This window comes from Accipiter gentilis, chromosome 1 (genome assembly GCF_929443795.1).
Source record: "Accipiter gentilis chromosome 1, bAccGen1.1, whole genome shotgun sequence".
NCBI lineage: Eukaryota > Metazoa > Chordata > Aves > Accipitriformes > Accipitridae > Astur > Astur gentilis.
The window spans coordinates 8265794-8287616 of NC_064880.1; the positions used below are offsets into that span (position 1 = coordinate 8265794).

Here is a 21823-nt window from a genome sequence, read left to right on the forward strand (position 1 = left end):
TAATAAACATCCAAGGCACTGAAAAAAAATAAGCAGGACTTTGTACACCGAAAGGCCTTAATATAAATAGGTAAGAAAATATTTATTTGTTTAAAGAGGAATTTCAACCCCAGCTCTGTCAAAGAGACCAACTCCATTCTGTCCTTCATTGCATATATCACTTAATAAAATGTCCACAGAAAGAAGTGAAAAATGTCTTCAAAATAGAGATGAAAAAAATCTTCCCGGAGCAAGAAATTAGGAATTTCAGCATCAAAACGCAGCGGTCCGGCTCCCCACCTCCCGCATCAGAGTTAAGTGCTCAGAAAAAAACTGGGGCGACACTCAGCATCTTGCTAAGGCAGGCGTTCATCTGGATTTTGCAGGTGAGAAGTCTCCAGGAGGATGCTCTCCACCGAGGGAAGGATTTATCCAGCCCAAATATGCGAGGAGAAAGCAGAGAGGTCTCCGAGGAGGCTCTATCGCATAAACCTTTAGCGAAAACTACCTTAATTGGGGCAGTACTGCGAGTGAGAGGAGTCCTGCTCTGAGCACCCGCTCACCCTCTCATTATTAAGGAGAGGTGACGAAGCTGACAGCTTTTTCTGCAAAAGGAGAAGCCTCAGAGGTTTGCTGCAATCCAGGTAGAAAATAAAAGGCCCCCAACGCAGAAGGCGCTGGCGTGGAGCATTTTAAGGCATATGTTCATTTGCTCTCTGGCACTTATTTCAGCATTTTGATGCCGGGGGGGACTTAAGGGCAGGAGCAGTGTCCCAAAGCCCCTGCTTTGGTCCTGAAGGAATCGCAATGATCCCAGCACCCATGTGGGGAAGAGCAGACGAGGGGCCCAGGTCAGAACTGAACCCAGCCTGCGTTCGCCTGAGTCTGGGTAGAAGCTGACCTGAAGAGAGAGAAAAAGGGGGAAAAAAGAGGTTTTAGACATTGAAAGGGGCTGGGGCATGTGGGGAGGGAGTCAGGCAGCCACAAACAGATCCTCCGGGGTCACCCCAAAACTCGCCCCGCTGCACAGAGCAGACTAGAGCAGGTGTGCCGACAGTGCTGGGAGGAAGAGGAAGGCAGCACCCACGGACCCGCACTGAATTCGGGGAATTGTGACATATGCCATCAGAGTCGCTTTTAAATCCCAAAGGGATGTTTGGATGAAGTGGTGCCACCACCTCAGCAGGAGTTTTCAGGAAAACCAGAGGGATTTGGTCCGGATGGGGGGTGTTCTAACATTGTGGGGATCACCCATGCCACACACAAATCCCACAGAGCCTCACCCAGAAGCTTTGGCAAAGTCTCCCCAGACATCGGTGGCGGCGGCAGAGGGAGCAGCAGCAGGCTGCGGCCAGGACAAGAGGGAGTCTGTCGGCGGCCAGGAAAGTCAGAAAGAGAGAAAACAAACACCAGGAGTTATCTCCCACTCTTACCCCAGGATTCCCCCTTTGTTTTCCCAACTTTGATGGATAAAATGGAGTCTAAAGAGCATTACAGTTGTCGCTGCGTAACCACGGACCTGTGATTGGGGTGCCTGGGAGCTGGGCAGGCGTGGAGAGCGAAGATGGCCGTTCTCCAGAAGGACAAACCAAAGATTTTCCTCCGGGAGGTGGTGGGAGCAAGCTCAGGCCCCCAAGACCTGCGGGACGCGGTCTGGTGTTCCCTGTTGGTCCTTCTTTTTTCTTCATATTCTGAAAGAAGAGAGGGAAACTTGGGTGGTATGTTTAAACCCAGAGCCAGAGTATGAAGGCAAGCTGCTTTATTCTGGGGAACAAACCTGCTGTGCCCCACCATGAAGCCAGAGACCCAGTTCTGTAACAGGGAACTGTCACACAACCCCTCTGCAAATCACTACACCCAGCCCTGCTCCGGGCTCCCCCCTGCACAGGGATTTTTGGGGAGAAGCTGCTGCTTCCTCTTATGCCACCCAAGAGAAAGGTTGGGAGCGGATTTAGCTGGAAAAGACCCTCACCGCAATGTTGAGTTTGATGGTTTGCCCCTCCTTGAAGCCCAGATCCAGTTTTGGTCCCTGATCAGGGTTCTCGGCCAGTCTGGCCAGCTCACTTTGCTGCCTCACCCATCTGCAAGAATTAAATAAGCAGAAGAGAACATGTCAACAACCAGCCTGAGACTCTCCTGGACAAATCCTACCTGAGATCATCCTCTCTCCCTGGCAGAGGCACTGGATGTGATCTGAGATCTCACCTGCTGGAGCAATGTGCTACAGGCAGTGCCGGGGGAATGATTCCTACCAGTGACTGTCAGTGCTCGAGCCACATGGATCCTCCAGCCAGCAGCACATTCCATCCTGCCCCAAAGCCCCACTATCTGCTTGCAGCTGGAGCAGCATCCCAGTCCCTGAGGAGCAGCCCCTTAGCAGTGGCATGTGAAAAGAAGGAAAGGAATTAGGGAATATGCCCAATTTTGGACTGGGAAGCCCAGTTTGGGACCCTGCTAATACAGACTGGGAAATATTTGAGAGAGGGAGAGTTGCCTGCACTAACACTGTGCAGAGAAACAGGCATTTCCACCTCTTTACACCACGCTTGCCCACTCAAGCACAACAAGAGCTCACAGCTTCCTCTCCCCCACCATTTTTAGCGGACAACTGCAAAAAAAGTTGAGCTGAGAGGACACGGGATGAGGCAAGAACTCACTTAAAATGGTCTTGGAGAGCCACATTGAAGTCAAAAGCATCCCCTCGGTCAACAAAGCCAACTCCGATGAAAGCACGGCGGCCTGGGGAAGGAGGAAGAGTGAGGGCTGGAAGTGCAAAGCAGCAGAGGAAGAGGGAGGGAATACCCCACCCCGCATACCCACATGCCTGCCGCCTCCTCTAGCTGGAGCTGGGACTCTGGAGACTGAGATATGGGACTGAAGATATGTTTAGCTTGTTGGGTGCATGTACAGCCTTAGTAAAACCAGCTTTTAAATTAATATAAGCAAGTCAAAGCAGAGGTTGGCATCACAGTAACAATCCTGCACAGAGAGGCGTCCTCACGCTAATGCCAAGCAGCAAAATTAAACTGTTTTTATTCCTGGTGAAGAACAGAGCGCAGCTAGCACGTGGGAGCGAGACAATTCATCCCTTTACCAGCGTACGCAGGGAATATTTAGCCCTTGAAAGCAGGAATCCTTCACAAATAAGAACAGCAAGGGCACTAAAGACCTTCTGAGGAAGTTCCTTCAAGCCGTCCCCTGTGTAGCGCAACGTACCGTTCTCATCTTCAATCCGGATGACAAAGTATCTACTGGAGTCCGTCACGCTCTCCACAGCGATGCCAGGGAACTGCTCCACTGGCGCCTGGGCAAAAAGCTCTCCTGAAAAAAGAGAAATGGGAGCAGCTTAACACCAGGGAGTAAAGTCTCTGCGCTGTCTTCCTCCCCACAAAGACGTGCAGAGCTGTCGCCTTCCCTCCTCCTTACCTGAGGTCTTGTCCTCCAGCTTAATGAACGCGATCTTGCCCTTGGCCGTGATCCGCAGCCTGCCACTCCACGCCGGCTGGTCCAGCTGCCACTCTGCAGCTCTAGAGAAAGTTGAAACAGCAATGGATGTCTGAGCCGCCTCTCACATCCCAGACAACACCACCGACCTATTTTAATGCCCCCATAACACATCACAGAGCTCATCTGCTTGACTCTCCTCGTTAACAGTACCAAAGCGGCACAAGCAAGAACCCGCCTGCACCTGGACTCGCTGCAGGAGATAGATTCGTCACGATGTCTCTCATTTCACCCCAAACCAGCTGGCCCCCTGCAAAATCAGGTATCAGGTCCCAGCAGGGACCGGGCGTGAATTGCACAAAAGGTTTCGCTTCCCTTTTCCGCAGGATCTCCAGCTCAAAAGCAGTTTGTCGGAGGTGCTGAACCGCGTTAGCTACAGCCTGGCTCTGCCACGACAGCCTTCAGTCCAGGCTGTGGGCTGACGAGAGAGGAGCCTCAAAACACACGGGGGGATGGAGAAACCCCGCTGGGGCCGTGGGGCTGGGGTGGGCGGCAGAGATACCTCACTAGGGGCAGGCTTAGCTGCCCCACAGCGAGGGGCAGGCCCCACATACCCCACGGGTAGGGGGGCAAACCCCCCCCACCCCTGTGACAGGAGGAGCAGACATCCTATGAGGAGGAAGGGGACAGACGCCATGTAACCCAAAGCGGGGGGGGGGGGGGGGGGGGGGGGGGGCAGAAGCACCCCACAGCGGGACAGGGCCCACGAGAGAGGGGCAAGCCCCACCTGTAGCCGCGGTTGGAGGCCCGCGGCGGTACCCGGTAGACGTGCACCGCCGGCTTCACGCACAGCACCGCCTCGTACTCCTCCTCCTCTGCTGCCATGGCCGCCATCGCGGCGGAACTCCGCCCGCCGCCGCTCTGGCCCGCCGCCTCGATGGTACCGCCCCCTTTCTCCAGGCGGGACGGAGGAGCGGAGGGAGGGGAGGTGCTTCCGCACCAGCCGCCGCTGCTCCCCCTGGCGGGCGGGAGGCTCCACTGCAGGGAGGTGGCGGGGGAGGTGAGGGGGGGAACTGGTCCCAGTGGGCTGCTGGAACTGGGAACCAGTACACGGTCGCGGGGAGCGGCTGCCAGCTCCCAGCCCGGACCCGTCCGGGCACACCGCCAGCCGCGCCTGCTTCTGCAGCACCTTTCCTCCCCACCTAGCAACTCCAAGTCACTAAAAGGGACTTTTTTTCCTCATTGCACCTTAAAAAAATAAAATAAAAAAAAGAATTAAAGGGGAGTCAGGGCTTGCAGGAGCTGTCGGCACACTCTGACCCCTCCTGACCTCAGCCAGAGGCACCCCAACAGCCTCTGCCCGCCGCCTCTGACAGTTATCGAGCACAACACCCAAGCAGGGAGGCCAGAACATTGCAAAAAACCTAAATAAATAAAATAAAAATTGCTGCTTCTATCCTCCATGGCGAGAGGCAGCACAGTCACAGCTCAGGCCCAGGTTTGGAAACCACATCTTCCCTCCAAGCACTGTCACCTCCCACCCTCCTCGGACCACATCTTCCCAGCAAGCCTAAATATGGGACAAGATTTCCCCTTTTGGGGTAAACACCGGCACAATTATGGCCGAACACTCCCAGATTTTACCTTCCTGATGAATTTTTAAGGATCTACTCGTGCTGGGAGCTTAAGCTGCCACCGAAACATCCTTCTTGCAGCAGCCCCTGCGAGAGACGGGGATAAAGGAGAAAAAAAAGTAAGTCTTTAAAAGTTTAAAGACATTTATTTAAAATACAATTTATAAAACGTTTTCTTTTCGGCGCACATTTTGGGGTGAAAACACGCGGTACCGTGTTTATCCTCCACCTTCCCGGGACGAAGGGGCTTTCCGCAGGAACGCCGCCGAGCCCTGCCCGCGGGCGGGACGTATCCTGGTCACCGGGATGGAGGAGCCAGGAGATTTCGGTGCCAGACAGAGATTTCAGCGCCGGAGTTGGAGATTTCGGTGCCGGATACGGCAACTTTTAACGCTGGCCAGCTACACCAGGAACTGGATGGATTTCGGGGGTTTTTTTGGCCATTAGAAGCTATTTTTAGTAATAATTAAGGAAAGGCGCGGTGACTACGGTTATTGCTGACGTCCTTCTCCTCTCCCGCGCCCCCCCGGGGACTCATCCTGACCACCAGCCTGGGCCGGGGGGGTAAATAAAGACACACACACCCCCCCAAAAAAAGTGCCAGTGGTTGGGGATGCCCAGGGGACATTTGCCCGTCCCCACCTCACCACCGTCCTCGGTGCTTTAATCAGCTAATTAACGCTCTAGCGGATTCTTTTTATACACAGGTAGTTTTATTTTACCATTTGTTTTTTGTTTCTTTTTTTAAGCTGTATTTCCATACATGTTTTTTTGTATGGTCGCTTCCCATCAGGTAGAAGACGTCAAGATTCGCTTGTTTACCCTTGAACCTACTGAGCACGAAGAGGCAGGAAGAGCGCAGCCATACAGAATAATCCGCTGAGAACCAGAATGGTTTTCTAGGTACCGTCCCCTCCAAGAAGAGCATTTAGTGTTCATCTAATCCCTCAGTATTAAGCGATATTAAAGGTAAGTCAGCTTCGTCTGGAGGGTGAACATCCACGTTCTTGCAGGCCACCAGCCTCCCTGTCCTCTTCCCAGGAGCCAGAGGAGGAAAATCCCTTCCCTGAAGCCTCGCGGGGAGCTGGCTGCCGCCAGGAAGACGGGGGAATCATCCAGACTTTATCCAACACTGTTTTTGTTCCCAACGTCTGCGATTTTGGGATGTAAACGCAGCTCGTACCATGACCAAGAGAGCGATCAGAGCCTTCACTCCATCGTTAAGCCACTCGGGTTCGGACCCGCGGGACATCCTGCATTCCCCGTCGTTACACCAGCCACTTGACAAGTGTGGGCCGTACGGAGCGGGGCTCCTTGCTGCCTATTTATTTCACAGACCGGAGCGGCGCCGGCTATTCTGCTCCTCACAACAGAGCCCTAATTCTTCACAGCCTGCGTCCTTCTGCCACAAACAACGGCCGGGCAGCAGGCATTTTCACGGGATCGGTCTACATTCCCTTCTCCCCAAGTACAGAAAGAAAAAAAAAAAAAAAAAAGATGTATTTTAAGCTTTTCCTCAAAGCCAGCAGAAAATACTAGGCAAGCTTTAACAGGTGCAAGACGTAAACTAGGTCGTCGGACTCCAACGGCTCCCACGGCGATCGGAAAGGCCAGGTATCTGGGAGTCCACTTCCACGTGCTTGGCAGCGGTAGAAATAGAGAACAAGAAGCGAGAGCTTGCCAAACCCGAGCCATGAAAGTTGCAGAAATTCATTGAAACTCCTTTTTGAACACTTAACTACCTCTCTCAATTAAAACAAACAGTTAAAACCCTTCCCATGCACTCCATTGATCTGATATACAGAAAACAAACAAGAAAAAATAAAATAAAAGAGATCCTTTGAAACAGAACTTGCTCTTAAAGTGATGAGGACAACATGCGCATCTGGGGAGGCTTCCCATTTTTTTTTCCTTAAATGCCAGGTTACGAATACAACAAACATTATTGCTGGCGCTAGCTTCAACCCAAGTGGCACACACACGACTCCCTGCACCCATCCGAGTCCTTTATAACCCCCCCGCCCCGCCTCGTTGTCCCCTTTCCTTTTACAGTGACTTGGGGACAGCCCTTCTTGGTTTGCCGGTCACAGTGGGTGGAGAGGGGAGGTCACAGTGCGTGGGGTTGAAGGTCACAGTGGGCAGAGCAAAGGGGATCACAGTGCAAATAAACCAGGTAGTTCCCTTTGCTCAAGTCCGTTTGTCCGTCACGGCAGTGCGACCCGTGGCGGCGGACCCTGCCTTTTGCAGCAGCATCTCTTGCCCGCATTTATCTGCGTTGTTTGAAGCCTTGTGAGCCATCGGGACCCAGGGGCTGCCTAATCACATTATTGGGCTGTCTGGTGTCTTCCGGCTGGGAGATCCTCGGCGGCCTGCAAGGAGAAAGGTGATCAGAGGTGGAGGCAACACAGCTGCATTAACACTGTACACCTTCAACAAATACTCCTGCACCTGTCTTGGTGGGAAGTCACTGCCACAGGACAATCATCACACGTTGCTCCCTGGGACTGGGAACGCAACTGAAATTGAACTAGCACTCCATTTCTTTCCAAAGAGTCTCTGAGACCCACGCTGCAAATAAAAGGGCGAGCACGGTGCCTTCAAAAAACTTGCATTCATTTAAGAGTGCTTAAGCTCGACTCTCCCGCCCGCACGTGGCAGCTCCCTTAAGTCAAAAACTTCAGGGAAGATGAGGATATGCCCCACCAGGATAACTCCAGTTGCCCGCATTCCCCTCTAAACACCCAGCACACTCTTCCAAGGGTCTAAGATAACTTCATGGCCTTATCAGGCACTTCCCATAAGTGCTTCCCTTAACACCCATATATTTGAGATTTATGATGCCCTGCTTGTTAACAAAGCACTCCTTTCTCCTTGCCGGCCTCACTTTACTCTTCAAGGCGCTTGTCCCCCTCCTTCTGACAGGAAGGTGTTTGCGAGGAGAGCAGTCAAAGCTGTCACGGCATGAAAGGCTGCTCTCACCTATCTAGAATGGGTTTCTCCTGCTCTTCTTCGGGGCTTGCGCTGCCCAATATTCGTTTCCTGGCTTCTGCGTATTCTGCCTCCCTCTGCGCCAAGGATTTCACGGGGAAGGCCGGCCTGCTGGCGGAGTTGGGATTGCTAAGCACACCGTTGGTTGTCGGCCTCTTCAAGATGCGGATCTGCGGGGGAGGACCTGCAGGAAGGCTGTCGTCCTGAATCACGATCGGCACTTTAGGAGGAGATTTTGACTTTCTACTGTTTAAAAGAAAAACATTTGGTTGGTATTTTGTTTTCTATAGTGAGCATGTTTTTTGCTCTGCATGTGAACTCCTCCCTGTCAGACATCATTCCCGTGATTAAGAAGGCAGCCTGTAATAATTAAAGACCTTGTTATATTTCTAACTCTAAACTAGAGCGGCAGGCAGGTTTGCAGGCGGTTAGCTCAGTCAGGGACAGAAAACCAGTCCCTGCTGCATTTGACATCTTTAAACTTGACCAAAAGAATGCGAAGCAGACACTGGGCAAAAGTTTTAGCATTTCTATTTGAAGATATTGGGATAAGCACCTTGATTCCATTCCCTGCAAGGACTTTTAGGGCTCGTCTTGCCAGGATACCTGGCCTTCTGCTCCAACCCTGCTATTTCACTTCTCAGAACCGGCCTTGGCCCATGGCTCACCATTTGAATTTTTTTTATGGTCCCTTCTCTGTGAGGAAGTCCCAGAGAAGTAATACCATGACTCTAAGTGGCCTACTAGGAATCAAAGGGGAAAAAAACCCCAACAACAAAAGACTTGTCAGAAGTGATTAGAAATATTTCTGCTAGAAGAGAATAACACACACGCCCCTGCCCCAACCCAAAGTAAGCAGGAAAAGAAAATCTTACTGATGCAAGACACAGCAAGTCAATCTAGGGCCATGAGTTAGGATTACCTGACTCACCCGTTTCTTCCTCTGAGTGTCTTTTTCTTAAATGGCTTCCCCATAGCTGTAGCTACATCCAGTCTGGAAGACCAGGCTCTGAAATAAAATCACTCTCAAGAAGCTTTCCACTACCCTGCTATGGATTGAAAGGGCCATCTAGTGGCATGATTACAGAGATTCCCTATTTCTGAACTCAAACCCAGCACACTCTGTTCAGTTTGAAGCTGTTGCCCCACTGTTGCCACTCCCCAGGCCTTCAGATGTCCAACAGCACCTCAGAAAAAAGGTTTTTTACTAAACCGTACAGCATTGTTACCTTTCCTTCTGCGTGATCTTCAGCTTCTTTTCCAACCGTCTGTCTATTTCCTAGAAAGGAAGGAGATAAAAATAAAAACTTGAAGGCTTGCCTTGGAGATTGGAGTTCAAGCCTGTCTGCACACACATTTAATTGCACTCTTCCATACTGCAACTCTATAAAGGGGACAGAGAGAGCGTGCATCTCCATCTGAGGATGACTTGCAAATCAAGAGGCAGAGAAGAGCAAAGCCACTGCGTATATTCTACTGTAGCCATTAATACACCTACAGCAGGCTGTGGATTTTGTGTATCCCAGTGAGAGGGCAGCTGTGAGGTGCTCATCTTTCATTTTAAGGACTTCAGCTGGCAAGAAAGTTCTATTAAGGTTAAAGAGCCACAGGAATACACAGCAAGGTATGCCCAGATCCGAGCAGGAACCGGCGCCAAACCTCTCGGGCAGAGAAGAAGCAGCAGCAGCCGGATGGGGTGATCCGCATCAGTCTACATGCTTGATTTCAGCAGGGCAGCTCAGCCCCAGAGCCTGCAGCCATTTAGAGGACTAGCCGGCAGGTCCGCATTCCTGCTGCTTGCTGCAATAACCCTCCTTCACAAAAAAGTCCCCTGCCCTGCCCGACATGCACCCAAGGACTCGTCGGAGCAAAGCAGAATCTTATTGCGCTTCTCCTTCTCTTTGCAACACAGCTGCCGAGTCATCAATCGGCGGAAAGACGTATTAATCACCCCTGAATGCCAACAGAGCGTGGCTTTAAACATGTAAACTTCTGTCCAAGGCTTGCACCTACCTTCGCAAAGGTGTTTACATTTTTCAGTTGGAGCAATTATGCAGAGAAACCTTGCTGAATAGAAAAATAAAGCCAGCTTTCAGTCTCAATCTCTCTTTAGGCAACCTTCCCCAGCCTCGCTGATATCTTTAGATTCTCACAACTGCCGACGCTATTAAAAGAGCCTCTGAAACAGCAATGTATTTTATTTAATCATCAATGAAGGGGAAAAAAAACTACCTGAGAGTGTCCTAGTTTTGCCAGCCGATAACTGGCAATACTGAAGGAAATTCCAAGCTTCTGGCAGGACACAGCTGCTCTACTTTTCAGGCCAATTTGCCTAACTACACTGAAAGCTTGCTGCCATTGAAGCCTACCCTGCCATCAAAAACCGCAACAGGCGCAAGCCGGTAAAGAAACTGGTTTGCACGGCAATTCCCCGATGCCCCAGTAAGCACGGAATGAACACAAGTCTCTACAAGATGCCAAATCATGGTGTTTGCTCTTGGTCACGCAGCTACGCAGGCCAACAGCCCACGGTAGCCTCCATCTAGAAGGGAATAGTTATAAACCATTTTGGGAAGACAAAAGGTGGGTAGGAGGTTGAATTTTGTACCAAACTCTGTACTGAGAGGCAATAGGTGATTTGTAAGAACAAAACCAGCCAAGGGCTCCACATGGCATTTAGCTGGAGGCCAGGTCACAGCTAGAGTCTCCCATCGAGGGCAAACACACCTGCAGTTTCCTTCTTCTTCCAGAGGACTGGGAGGAAAATCCCATCCCAATGCTGCTCAGGAGGACAGAAAAAATGTGCATCAGCTGCCTACGGCCCACACAGACAGAGGAACAGCCAGCTGGGAACAGGCAGCAGGGAAACGGATATCCTGGCAAGGATGGAGATGTTGTAGAGAGGGTGGCAGCAAACAATGAAAGTCAGATTAAGGGGAAGGGGTTAGCTCATCTGCTCACACTATGCCAGAAGAGGTGATATCCGGCTATAGAAGAGTCCTTAGAACACGTTTTCAAACTCGAATAGTTAACCGCTCCTCCCCAGGGCCTTCTGGAAGCGGTGGACTGGAAGGAAGCTTCCTTAAATATCCTTTATAAAATACTTCAGCGCGTGGGGGAGAGGGACGACAGGAAGACGGGGCAGAAGGCACGGAAAGCGTGCTCAAGAGCATCGCAACTCATTTCGGCACCGTGCAGTGACTATGAAGCCAGCTGTGAGTCAGAACCACAGCACTGAACCACCCAGCTAGGGCAGACAGGCTCAACAGCCCACAGTGAGGACCATGGGGCACAAAAGTATGACAAGCCACACAGTAGCCACGAGGAAGGCTCCACTCTGCTCTCACCTCTCTCCTTCCTGGCAGAGGAGAGATGGCTTTGACAAAAGCTACGTTTCTACATTCCTAGTGGCTTTGCAGGTGAGTCTTGGGGCTAAAGTTGTGGTCCATACATCAGACTACAAGATCCTGTAATTGAAAAGCGTCAGTTCAACCTCAGCATCTGAAAAACACTCTGATTAATGCGACAGTCACACTGACTCTGAGGACGGCTGGACAGCTCTTCACACCCTCACACGCACCGGACTTCCTCCGACTTCATCCTCTGACACCAGAGCCTGCAGCTTCCCCTACCAGAAAAAAACCTAGTTCTTTGATTTGATCAACACATGCAAACTTATTCCAGGGAATCCTTCAAACCCTGCCATCAAGACACCCCTCACCAAATGAGCCCTTTACAGTCTGTTTCACTCCTTCCTACTTCTGTACACACCACTTGTTGCAAAAAATTTGGTATTTTTGCCTCTCATCCCTCCGGAATTGCCAGTAGTCACTAAGCAAACATGCACAGTCCTGGTTCATAAGCCGCCGCACTCAGGCTCAACAGTTGCTCTCTGTCTGGGGTGCTCTTCACCAAGCAGCAAAGTAATGGGCAGCTAAAATATCCTCTAAGTTACAACATCAGCAGCTATTAGAACCACTATGTACTCTCCAAAACAAGAGGCTTCCTCCACACGTAGAAATCCTGGCAGAATAATATAAAACAATCATCCCCACCACATATACACGTATCACTCTCACCCCATCCAAACAACTGTTCGTCTTACAAAATCCTCATAATTCCCAGCGCTGCTGAGGGGATTCCAGCTGCCTGCAGATATCCACTGAACTCTTGTGTAAAAAAAGTCTTCCTTTGTGTTCAAAGTGGATAGCTAGCGTAAAAAAGTAGCTCCCCACCTCACACACACCTCTTGTTGTGTTAGAAGTTGTTGTGTTTCCTTTTAAATGCAGGGACTGACCCCGTCTTTTCTGAGCAAAAGCCACAGCACTGCAAACTCTCAGTGTTTAATACTACTGTGTTTGGAATTGTAGGTATGAAGGTGTTCAAGCACGAAGAGCATTGCCAATTCAAATGGGCAGCCCTTAATCGCCCTGCAGAAACAACCCAAGACATTAGCAGCCTCACGCAGCTAGCAGTTTATGATGGGGATCACGCTGCACGAATTTACGAGCTTGAGAAGCAGGAAAACCTTGACATGGCTTATTCTTAATTAAAAAAAAAAAAAAAACAAAAAAAACCCAAACAAAAAAAACCTGCCACTGCCTTCCACCAATCTGTTCGTCTGCTGATGTTGCTCCCTTTGCACTGCTATGTCACACTGTCACCAAGCTGTGTGGGTAACAAGATAAAATTAGGACCTGACTTACAGGGCAAGTGCCAGAAGAACTACAACAACCCAAAGGCACGAGCTCACAGGAGAGGCAGTTAGACTTGGCATTCGAGGACATCGTGCTGCACATACCCAGTAGCTGGGCAGATTGCACCATATAAAAACCAGTTATGAATCTTCTTAGGAGGCCCTCCTAGCTTTCATTTCCCAAACAAACTTATTTATATAATCAAGAACTAAGCCTCATTTATACCCCCGATCAAAACACTCTCCCCAAAGATTAGTAAAGAATCTCAACTAACTATTTTTAGTGCTATTATGTCTAGATACTAAAAAGGACCCAAACAAACAGCATGAAGACAACACTGTTCTTTGACATTTAAGCCGCATTTGTAGATAAGAATGTAATGGAAACTGAACTCCAGCCCCATCACAGCCATCCTTCCTACCCTTGAACCCTGAGAAAAATAGGAATGCATAAAAGGATCAATAAAATACCTCTTGGAAAGCAATTAGACACAGACACTAAGACACAAACCTACTGCTTAGATCTGACACTCCTATGGTCTATCATTCTAAATAAGAATCCCACCAATATAGCTGGTAATTTTGCAGTGTTACTGCTGAGTTGGAGATAGATGTTCCCCCCAGGACACCCTGGAAACATGCCCTTCAGGAAGGAACACGCCTACAGAGGTCAGCTCCTATGGATCACAGTTTCACATGGGGTCTAGGCAGATTCCCAAGCAAAGCCAGTTCTCTAGCATATTGCAAAGCACAGAGCGAGACCTGAGTCAGCCTGAGCGGTTGTCTAAAGAGCTTTGTTGGAATAACTGTAACGCATCGGACACGTATAAGGAATTATCCTTCCCATCATCGCCAGCAAAGACTCTCTAAATAGACTAAATAACAGCAGCTCCAAGCTCTGCTGATACAGGGGAAAGGAATAACAAGATAACTGCTGGCTGTTTTTTATTTCAAGTTTAGTGAGTAACCACAACTGAATGTTTGAAGGAAGGCGGAGACATGGGCTTCCCACAAATCCCTTACACTAGGAGGATATTTCCCCCTCTACTTCCAAAATTAGGTTACTTTGCAGAAATCGAGAGGAGATACCTACCAGCCCTCCTGCCAGAGCACAGGACAGTCCCCAATAAAGGAAGCTGTGCTATCCTAGGAATTGGATAACATTTCAAATATGCAGCTCTAGAAAACCATTAACCACATTCTTTGATGTATTTACTGGAGATTGCTCCTAAACACAACCTTCTACCCTTGCTCAGTCAAATAATGTTTAAGATCAAACCCAGACAGAGGGAATTTAGGCTAGAGTTGCATCCTCCCACACCAATGCTAAAAACAAAGCCTCGTCTGCTTATTAAAAGCACCATCAGATACTCTGGCATTTTCTAAAGGACAGGAGACAAACTTCAAGGCCTGGTTAATGTTCTCTTCTTTAGGAAAAAAATAAGTTTTAACATCTGAGGTTACCAAAGCTGTTCATGGGTACCCAACAACTTACAGCTGCAGATATCCAACTCACTGCTTCACAAAACCCACCGTCAAGTAAGAGCAGAAGTATATAATCCTAAGATATCTCCAAGCCGACTCCTCATTAGCTACCTATTTCTTTCCTCTGAAGATAAATTAATCTTCTATTAATTACTGGAACATTCCAATTCCTGAGGCTATTGGGAATCAGACTGCTCCATTAATTAATTCTCCAAGTAACTCTGCTTACGTTAATTCCTGGCAGTGGACTGTACCCAACAAAGCCACAGATGCTTTTAAGTTGCACTGGCGTTTACATCTTCCATAGGTAGATAACGCTTCTCGGCAACTAGTATATTGAGAAACAAGACACGAGAGTATTTTTGGGAACAAGCCTGGCAGATGCCACATGGTATTCCTAGCACAGACAAATTGGGGGGGGGCGGGGGGGGGGGGGGGGGGGGGCGGGCAGGGGGAGTATATGGGAGGGCTGCAGCTCCTTCTCCCTCCCCACCCTTCACACCTCCTGTGGTAGGCAGGTCACACAGACCTCTTTGGAGATCCAGATCAGGAATATATTTACACCCCTTGATCAATCTAGAAAAAAAACAGAGGCTAAAACCTAGCAAAAGCCCTCTGCATGCTATTTTGCAAAGGCACCAGAACATCACTTAATCCAGAGGGACGCCTTTGCCTTCTGCACCCACGTCCCTGTGTGGGGTCAGTCAGCACATCCAGATGCTCATCAAGGTCTGCAAGAGCAGGTATGAAACAAGAGACCACTCCCAAGTGACCTGGGCAGGGCAACGCAGAGGTTGCTGCTGTATCCCAAAACCAATACTCACTTCACAGTATTAAGGTACCTGTTCATTCCCAACCTACAAGCATCACTTTGCTCATCAAACAAACTGCCTCTGCCTAAGTAACAGTGAGCAACAGGAACAGAAACTTTCATTTCCCAGTTTCAAGATTTTTTTTGACCAATTACAAACACCTAAAGCAAACATTCAGCAAAAGTTTTACAAAAATCATTTTGGTCCGTGAAGTCAAAACCCATCCTCACAGCCCCAACATCAAAAATCAGCAGTTATCCTCACAGGTTTTCTGCAGGGTACAGTTCCTGCACATCAAAACCCCATTAATTTTTCCTCTGATCGCACAAGCAGTTAGTAGACCAGAGGTCACAGCGTTACACTCCGAAATATTTCCCTTTTGACTTCTCTGTACTTCGATCATATTTAGCAACTCAAAGCAATACTAGCCAAAACCTTTATAACCAGTGAATGCGCTGCCTTTGCTGGAGGGTGAAATCCAAGGTGGGCAGTCCTCTCTGCCACTCACAGATTGACCAATTTAGAGATGATAGAAACAAGTTTTTTTGCAAACCTCAGGTGAACTGTCCTCACCAAGCGCCATGACACAAGCAGGTGACAATCCCCGTCCCCACACACAAGGGACAAAGTTCAGTCACACACATTTGGCTGCTCACATTCTCCCCAAGCGGCTAGTAATCAGATGATCAAGGGGGTTTCCCTTTCTGGCAGTGATCGGTGAAGCAAGGCGCAGGCTAACCAAGGGACCTAGACTCTGGACTGTGGCAGGGTAAGTTTTAAGCACCAGCTGGGAGGTTGTAGGCAGCAGGTGGGAGCTAACTGCCCTGCAAACTGTCCATCAGCAAACTGGAGTGGAAAAAAAAAGACACACAAGGAGATTACTTTTTTTTAATTTTAAAAACTATTTTGGGTTGCCAGACTAACGTTTTATCTGCTTGGATTCTGACTTGAAATAAGTTACTGATTAAGAAGTTGCTGATACACTCAAATTCTAGTTAGATAGAGAAGGAATAAGCAATCAATCCAGCTGAAAAGTGCCAACTCAGGGCTGTGGATTACCTGTGACTGTGGACACAGGGCTTCCACTCCAGTTTTGGAGCCCAGCTTCCCACCTGATGTTTAATTATTAGTTTAACCAGGTAAATACACTTGGATGTCACAAATAGACCTCTCATTCATGATTTCCCTCTTCCCTAAAGCCATCTAGGCCACACAAAAGAAAAACAAGCCATGCATTAAGTCATGTTAGTGTCTACTAACCCAGACTGGGTCTTTGAAGCCTGGCGTTTCAATCCTCACTCGTAACTTTGACAACTCATTCATTATTCACACACTGGTTTTCCATCTGTAACTGACGCACAAGCAAAACCCCCTCATTTCACAGACATTTCTAAGATAGCCATTGGATAATACAGGTCTAAAGGCCCCACGGAGTTCTGCTGCATCAGCATTAACACCGCTGTGCCTGGAGGACTGCTGGGGTAGGTGAAGCTGCTGGAGCAGAGGGCATCTGCTGGGCATATGGTCACTCGGGGGGTGGCACATACCCACGAAGCTGCTCCTTTTTCTGGTAAGCACTGGGTAATTCTGATGACACAGAAAACTAAAAGACAAACGGAAGCCACGTTAAAGACACCCTACCCCCCCCCCCCCCCCCCCCCCCCAAAAAAAAAAAGCTTGAGGATCTGTTTTACAGCTACTTGACTGACCAAACCAAAGCGGAAGGTCTGTATCAGGTTTTTGGGGGGTTTCCCCGAACTGAGTGAGTCTGTAGTGCTGCTTGTTTTGGAAGGCAGATCTGCAAGAGATAAATGAAGCAACATTATAACTAGGAGGCCACGGCATCTCTGGTCAGCCCGGAACTGCCTATTGCTGAGAACCACCTTCTTTAAGACCTCGAGGAGAAGTTTGCAGCCTAACACCAACAACTACACACACAAAAAACAATCAGCACTGAAAATTTGATGTACTTTCTGGGTGGAATATTAAACAAATTACACACAGAGAAGCAGGCAACATATCCCAGAAGCCCACCATGGACCTCCTGCTACACCTCTACTGTTCCCTCAGAGATGTGCTGAAGGGTCAAAAAAAACCCCAAAAACCCACAAACCCAAACAAACAAACGAGCAAAAAAAACCCCCACAACAACAAAAAACAAACCCAACCCAGAAAAAAACCAGCTCAGGCTGTCAACTGCATGAAGTTTTAGGAGAAGAGTACATGTTTAAAGCTGGTCCTTGGTGTCTCTTATGTTTTAGTGCATATTCCTCCTGAGTACTGACCCTGACTGTCACATCTTGTGCCTTTACATTGGGATCCATCTCGTGCCACCACAGACCCACACCAAAAAAGATAAAGGTGGAAGAAGATGATAAAGGAAATTTCTTAAGACAAAAAAAAAAACCCTACCACAAAACAAAACTAAAACCTGTGATGACACTACCAGGCCAGCTCATACACTTTTCCTGCACACGATTTTTCCTCTCGTGCCTTCAACAGAAGGCCCACCTCATTTGGGGAGTTCCCAGGGTCCCCTGCCCAATGACTGCAGCAGGGTTTGAGGCACAGAGAACAGCAGAAGCACCCGCTCCCTCTTTCAACTGCCAATGAGCAAACTGTCACGCTGCCTGCTCTACAACAGAGCCTCTTCCTGCCCTCTCTTCCTCTTTTCTCAACCTGCCTACCTCTGGTAGCTTTGATTTCTGTAGCAGTACAGAAAGCCTGCAGTCCCTCATGGCACCTGCACCCATCTGGTCCACAAAAAAAGGTTGGGCTCTCCTCCGCTCCATCCCGCTTAGCTTTTCGCTTCCTGCGGCCACCAGCAGCAGCAGAGGGTCTCCTTCCTGCCGGGCAGGGTTTGAAAATGACCTTTCTAAACGAGGATGCCAGAAGGCAGCTCCTGTCTCTTCTCTTACGTAAGAAGAACTCCTGCCACAGACAGCTCGCTTTTCTTGTTGGTCCAACTGCCTTTGCAGGCATCCAAAGCCCCAACAACTGCAAAAGCAGCTGCAAGTGTGGTGGTGGCTCCTCAAGAAAACTCTCTGCTCAGTGACACAAGCACCACAGAGTTTATGAAAACAACTTCTCAGCAGTTTGGACTAGAAAAGGATGTGAGAAAGAACAGGCAACAGAGATTTTTCCTTCTAAGGGCTTTAAAGGAACACCTAAAAGGTACAAGCTGAAAGGACAAAGAGGAAAGACAACCAATGGCTGGGATTTAAGCAGCCTTACAATTTTAGACCATTACTCAAGGCCACAGCTATCATCAGCTCCCAAGACACAGGCTATGTCCCTTCATGGAATGATTTAACAAGCGCTGGAATTAACTCTGCCGCCTGGCGCGAAGCTTCCTATGACTGCAGTCTCACGGCATTGGCAAGAAGAGAGGGCAAGTGCTTCGCTTACGCTGCCAGCCTGCCACTGGCATCTCTCACACTGCTTGGCGAGGGCATTGAGTTACAGGCTCTATTTTGCTACCCTCTTCCTGGCCAGCCGTAACCCAATCTCCTGACCAGAATCAAATTCGGTCTTCTCATCGAGTCATTGTTACGACGTCCTTCTGCCCTCTGATCGTTAACAAGCCCACTGAACTTATTAGAACAGGAGTTTGCCTGGCAGACATGGTTTCCCTTCTCTTGTCACGCTGTTGTGAATACCCTGCAGATCCACCCACCCACACTCCTGCTAAAATAATGATTTTATTTTGCAAGTGCAACACACATAAGTGCTTTGGAATCTCTCAACATGAGAGACGTGATGAAAACTTCAACTATCGAGCCAGCTATTAAAACCAGGCGAGAACTTAAGCTACAACACTGGAAGCTGCACTAGGCCACATTAAGACTCCCCACGTTTTGCTCTAACGAAGAAGCACGTTCATCTCGAACAAGGGGGAGAAAGGGCTTTTCACGTGCACCCCCGGCTCCCCCGCTACACCCCATGAGATGCGGCCCACCCACCTCTCCCCAGAGGCCCTGCAAAGGCTAACATGACGCCAGGAAGGCACGTTTTGTCAGAACCCCTCAGCAGAGGGAGCAAGCTACCCGCCATACTCCCAGCACCTACCACATGCTCGCCGGCAAGAGAAGCTTTGTTCCGGGCTCGGCTACGACCCGCACTGACCAGCCGCTGCCGCCCTGCCCGCAGCCCCACAAGGCCCGGGGGGACACAGTAGTTGGTTTGGAGACCGAGGAGATAAACGGGAACGGGACGACAAGCAGGGAGCGGCTCCCCTCGGCAGCCCCAGCACCGGGGGATGAAGTAGAGGCGAACGGGAGTGCCTGGGGCCAGTCTACAGCCCCCCGCGCCAAGGGAAGCCGCGGTCCCTTTAAGAGGCCTAGCAGGCGCTCCGGGCCCGCCGCCCCGCCGGCCGCACCCCACCGCCTCCTCAAGCGCCACCGGACCGCTTCTCCCCTCTCCCCTCACCACCCCCGGCCCGCCCGCACCGCCAACAAGCAGCCACCCTCACCCCGCTGTCGGCCGCCTCCTCCCAGCTCTCGGCGACCTCCTCATCTTCCATTTTAATTCCCCTCCGCCGCCGCCGCCGCCAGCCCGTGCCCCGCGCATGCGCGCGCCGCCCGCCGCGCGCCTGCGCCGCCACCGCCTACCGGCCTGCGCCCGCCGCGCCTGCGCACCGTAGGGAAAGGGCGGGAGGCCTGGAGAACGCATGCGCGGTGGGTCGCTGAGGGCGGCCACGTGCGGCAGGGCGGGCACGCGGCTGGGGGGCGTAGAGCGCCCGCGCCCCCTGGCGGGCGGGAGGACTGGCCAAAGAGACGGGGTGGGGGTACACACGCGTGTGACACTTGCACACTCACACCCCACGGAGCCAGTGCTTTTCTCAACAGCACACGCCAAGCCAAAGCAGCGCATGACAGGCATCAGCAGCGCGGATGGTTCCACGGTCAAAGAGCTTGGCGGTTTGGGGGCATTTTTCCATAATTTAGGGGTTATTGACCAAAGCAGCCACCCTGATTTTAGCAAATCTAGTCCGTTAACCCAACCGCTCACCGCAGCACCCCTCCTGCAGGCATCGAAATGTCCGTGTGTCCTTCCATCACCCCAATTTGTATCACTTTTCATCTAAGCTCTCAGCTGCTCTTAAATCTCCTGAGGGGCAGGAGATCCCACTTCAGCTCCAACCTTTAAAAAACAGCTAGATTTCTCAAAAATAAAACCAATTTATTACGTTTATCTCGTTTGTAGCTGGGATATTCACCACACCAATGTATTACCTTGAGCTTCCAAGCGATACAAAGGTATCTGGGGGGAGGGCTGCATTTAGTTTTCCTCGCTGCAAAATTAAATGCTCCTTCCAGCATCCTAAAAAAATCAAACGTTCGGACAGGGAGTTACAGAAACTGTCCTTAAATCCTTAAACTTTCCCCCAAACACCCCACCTGAGAGCTGCAGCTTACCGGCAGATGGCGACTGGCTTCTTAAAAAAAAATTAAATAAACCTCTGGGTAAAAAAAATCCTGAAACAAACATTGTGGTTTGCCCTGGCCCCCTCTGCAGCCCCCCCATGTCTCCCTCTCCTCTGCCAAGCTCAAAATCTGGACAGGGAACTGCCAGGCACCCTTGCAGCTGAGTTTTGGGGGGCTGTTTATCAAAAGCAGAGCCGCTAGCAGGATTTTGCGGAGCATATGGCGCTCAGGGTGGGATTTATATCCCGGGATTTCAATTTTTTTGGCATCCCAGAGGAGTGGGAGACAGCGTCTCCCCTCCCTGGGAGAGGTGCAGGGCTCACGGGAGCGATGCGGGTGGGAGGAAAGGGTGCAGCAGCCTTGGGCTGTTCCTACCCATCCTCTGGGATTTTTCCAGAAGGAAACAGGAACTGTGTTTTCAAGCAGCCAGTGCCCAGCATTGTTGGCTCAATCTGTAGCCTATTCAGCATCACAGCGCCGTTATTCTTGGACGCTTCCCTCCATCCTGCCGCTTTTGCCCATGCCGTAAGAAATCCAATTCACCGTTCACGGCACCCCTGTTCGAGACCAAGCGTCCCACAAAAACATGTGGGGGCATTGCGGATCTTTCGGGAATGTGATCTTAATGTTCATATACACACACCTGGGTGAATGCTGGGTTACTTACATCCTTGTGAACAAATTCCACATCTCCTTTCAGGTAATCCCAGGCCTCTGCAAGGCACCTGGGGCAGCCAATTTGGCAGGGCATGTGGCCAGGATGCTGAGCAGCAACCTCTGTCGTAGATGCAGGTCTGTGGAAGACAGAGAGGATGGCAGTGTCTTCCTCTGCCCCTTCCCCAGAGGAATAATGTCATCCACAACTTGGCAGCACAACTGCATGTCAAAACGCACACCCGACATGCCTAGAGGTACATACCCCCACGGGGAAGGGCTCCAGCAGCACCGAGGGCTCCCTCCTTTCCTCACCTCCGTGGCGAAACGGGCACCCGCTGTCCTTCAGGCATGGTAACAGGTCCCATCTCCTCTCCCTGACCAGCCATCCTCACCTCACCTCCTGCCATCAGGAGGTGGCCAGGCCATGGGGGAGAGGCAGGGACATGGCAGCGCTGTGGCAGGTGGCCAGGGGGGCCCTGGCCCTGTGGGCAAGGAGGGTGTCCGGGCCCCAGCTGTGCCTCCCCGGGGAGTGGTTGAGGAGGGAAGCCCGGGAAGGGGCGAGATATGAGGAAAAGGGCGGCGGCCGAGGCCTGCGAGGAGGCCGGGGAAGAGAGGGAGCCGCCCTGCCACCTTCTTCTCAGAGCCGACCTCCCCAACATGGCGGCCTCGCCCGCCCGCCTCTTCCAACATGGCGGCGGGACG

The 21823-nt window shown here is 50.5% G+C and overlaps 2 protein-coding genes across 8 annotated transcripts; both read right to left on the reverse strand.

Moving 5' to 3' along the window:
* Positions 1-56: 56 nt before the first annotated feature.
* On the reverse strand, positions 57-4631 carry NECAP2 (NECAP endocytosis associated 2). The gene is made up of 8 exons (XM_049795240.1): positions 4211-4631; positions 3406-3506; positions 3196-3300; positions 2637-2718; positions 1952-2060; positions 1499-1670; positions 1263-1347; positions 57-880 (listed from the first exon to the last, which is right to left on the reverse strand). Exons 1-8 carry the CDS (start codon positions 4315-4317, stop codon positions 832-834), a joined length of 810 nt encoding a protein of 269 aa, XP_049651197.1. The 5' UTR covers positions 4318-4631; the 3' UTR covers positions 57-831.
* Positions 3419-21763, reverse strand: SZRD1 (SUZ RNA binding domain containing 1). Of its 7 annotated transcripts, XR_007505094.1 has the most exons (7): positions 21434-21760; positions 21132-21258; positions 9275-9324; positions 8037-8291; positions 5246-7426; positions 5068-5144; positions 3419-3506 (listed from the first exon to the last, which is right to left on the reverse strand). XR_007505094.1 is itself a non-coding variant. In XM_049795509.1 (5 exons), the coding sequence occupies exons 1-5, from the start codon at positions 21526-21528 to the stop codon at positions 7324-7326; spliced, it is 627 nt and encodes a 208-aa protein (XP_049651466.1). In that variant the 5' UTR covers positions 21529-21763; the 3' UTR covers positions 5184-7323. The 7 variants fall into 7 exon arrangements, 6 of the variants coding, with proteins under 6 accessions (XP_049651466.1, XP_049651334.1, XP_049651646.1 ...); XM_049795509.1 differs by lacking the exons at positions 3419-3506; positions 5068-5144 and having other exon boundaries at positions 5184-7426; positions 8037-8288; positions 21434-21763; XM_049795377.1 differs by lacking the exons at positions 3419-3506; positions 5068-5144 and having other exon boundaries at positions 5184-7426.
* Between the last annotated feature and the right edge of the window lie 60 nt (positions 21764-21823).

Bases quoted from the DNA above. Each gene is read 5' to 3' on its own strand.
- SZRD1 (XM_049795377.1), bottom strand. From the start codon at position 21,528: ATGGCAGGAGGTGAGGTGAGGATGGCTGGTCAGGGAGAGGAGATGGGA. The intron at 21,259-21,433 runs GTGAGGAAAGGA...TGTCTTCCACAG, and splicing joins GTGCCCGTTTCGCCACGGAG to ACCTGCATCTACGACAGAGG. The intron at 9,325-21,131 runs GTAAGTAACCCA...CTTCCTTTCTAG, and splicing joins TGGAATTTGTTCACAAGGAT to GAAATAGACAGACGGTTGGA.
- NECAP2 (XM_049795240.1), bottom strand. From the start codon at position 4,317: ATGGCGGCCATGGCAGCAGAGGAGGAGGAGTACGAGGCGGTGCTGTGC. The intron at 3,301-3,405 runs GTAAGGAGGAGG...CTCTTTTTTCAG, and splicing joins GCTGGAGGACAAGACCTCAG to GAGAGCTTTTTGCCCAGGCG. The intron at 1,671-1,951 runs GTGAGGGTCTTT...CTCTTCTTTCAG, and splicing joins CCATCAAACTCAACATTGCG to AATATGAAGAAAAAAGAAGG.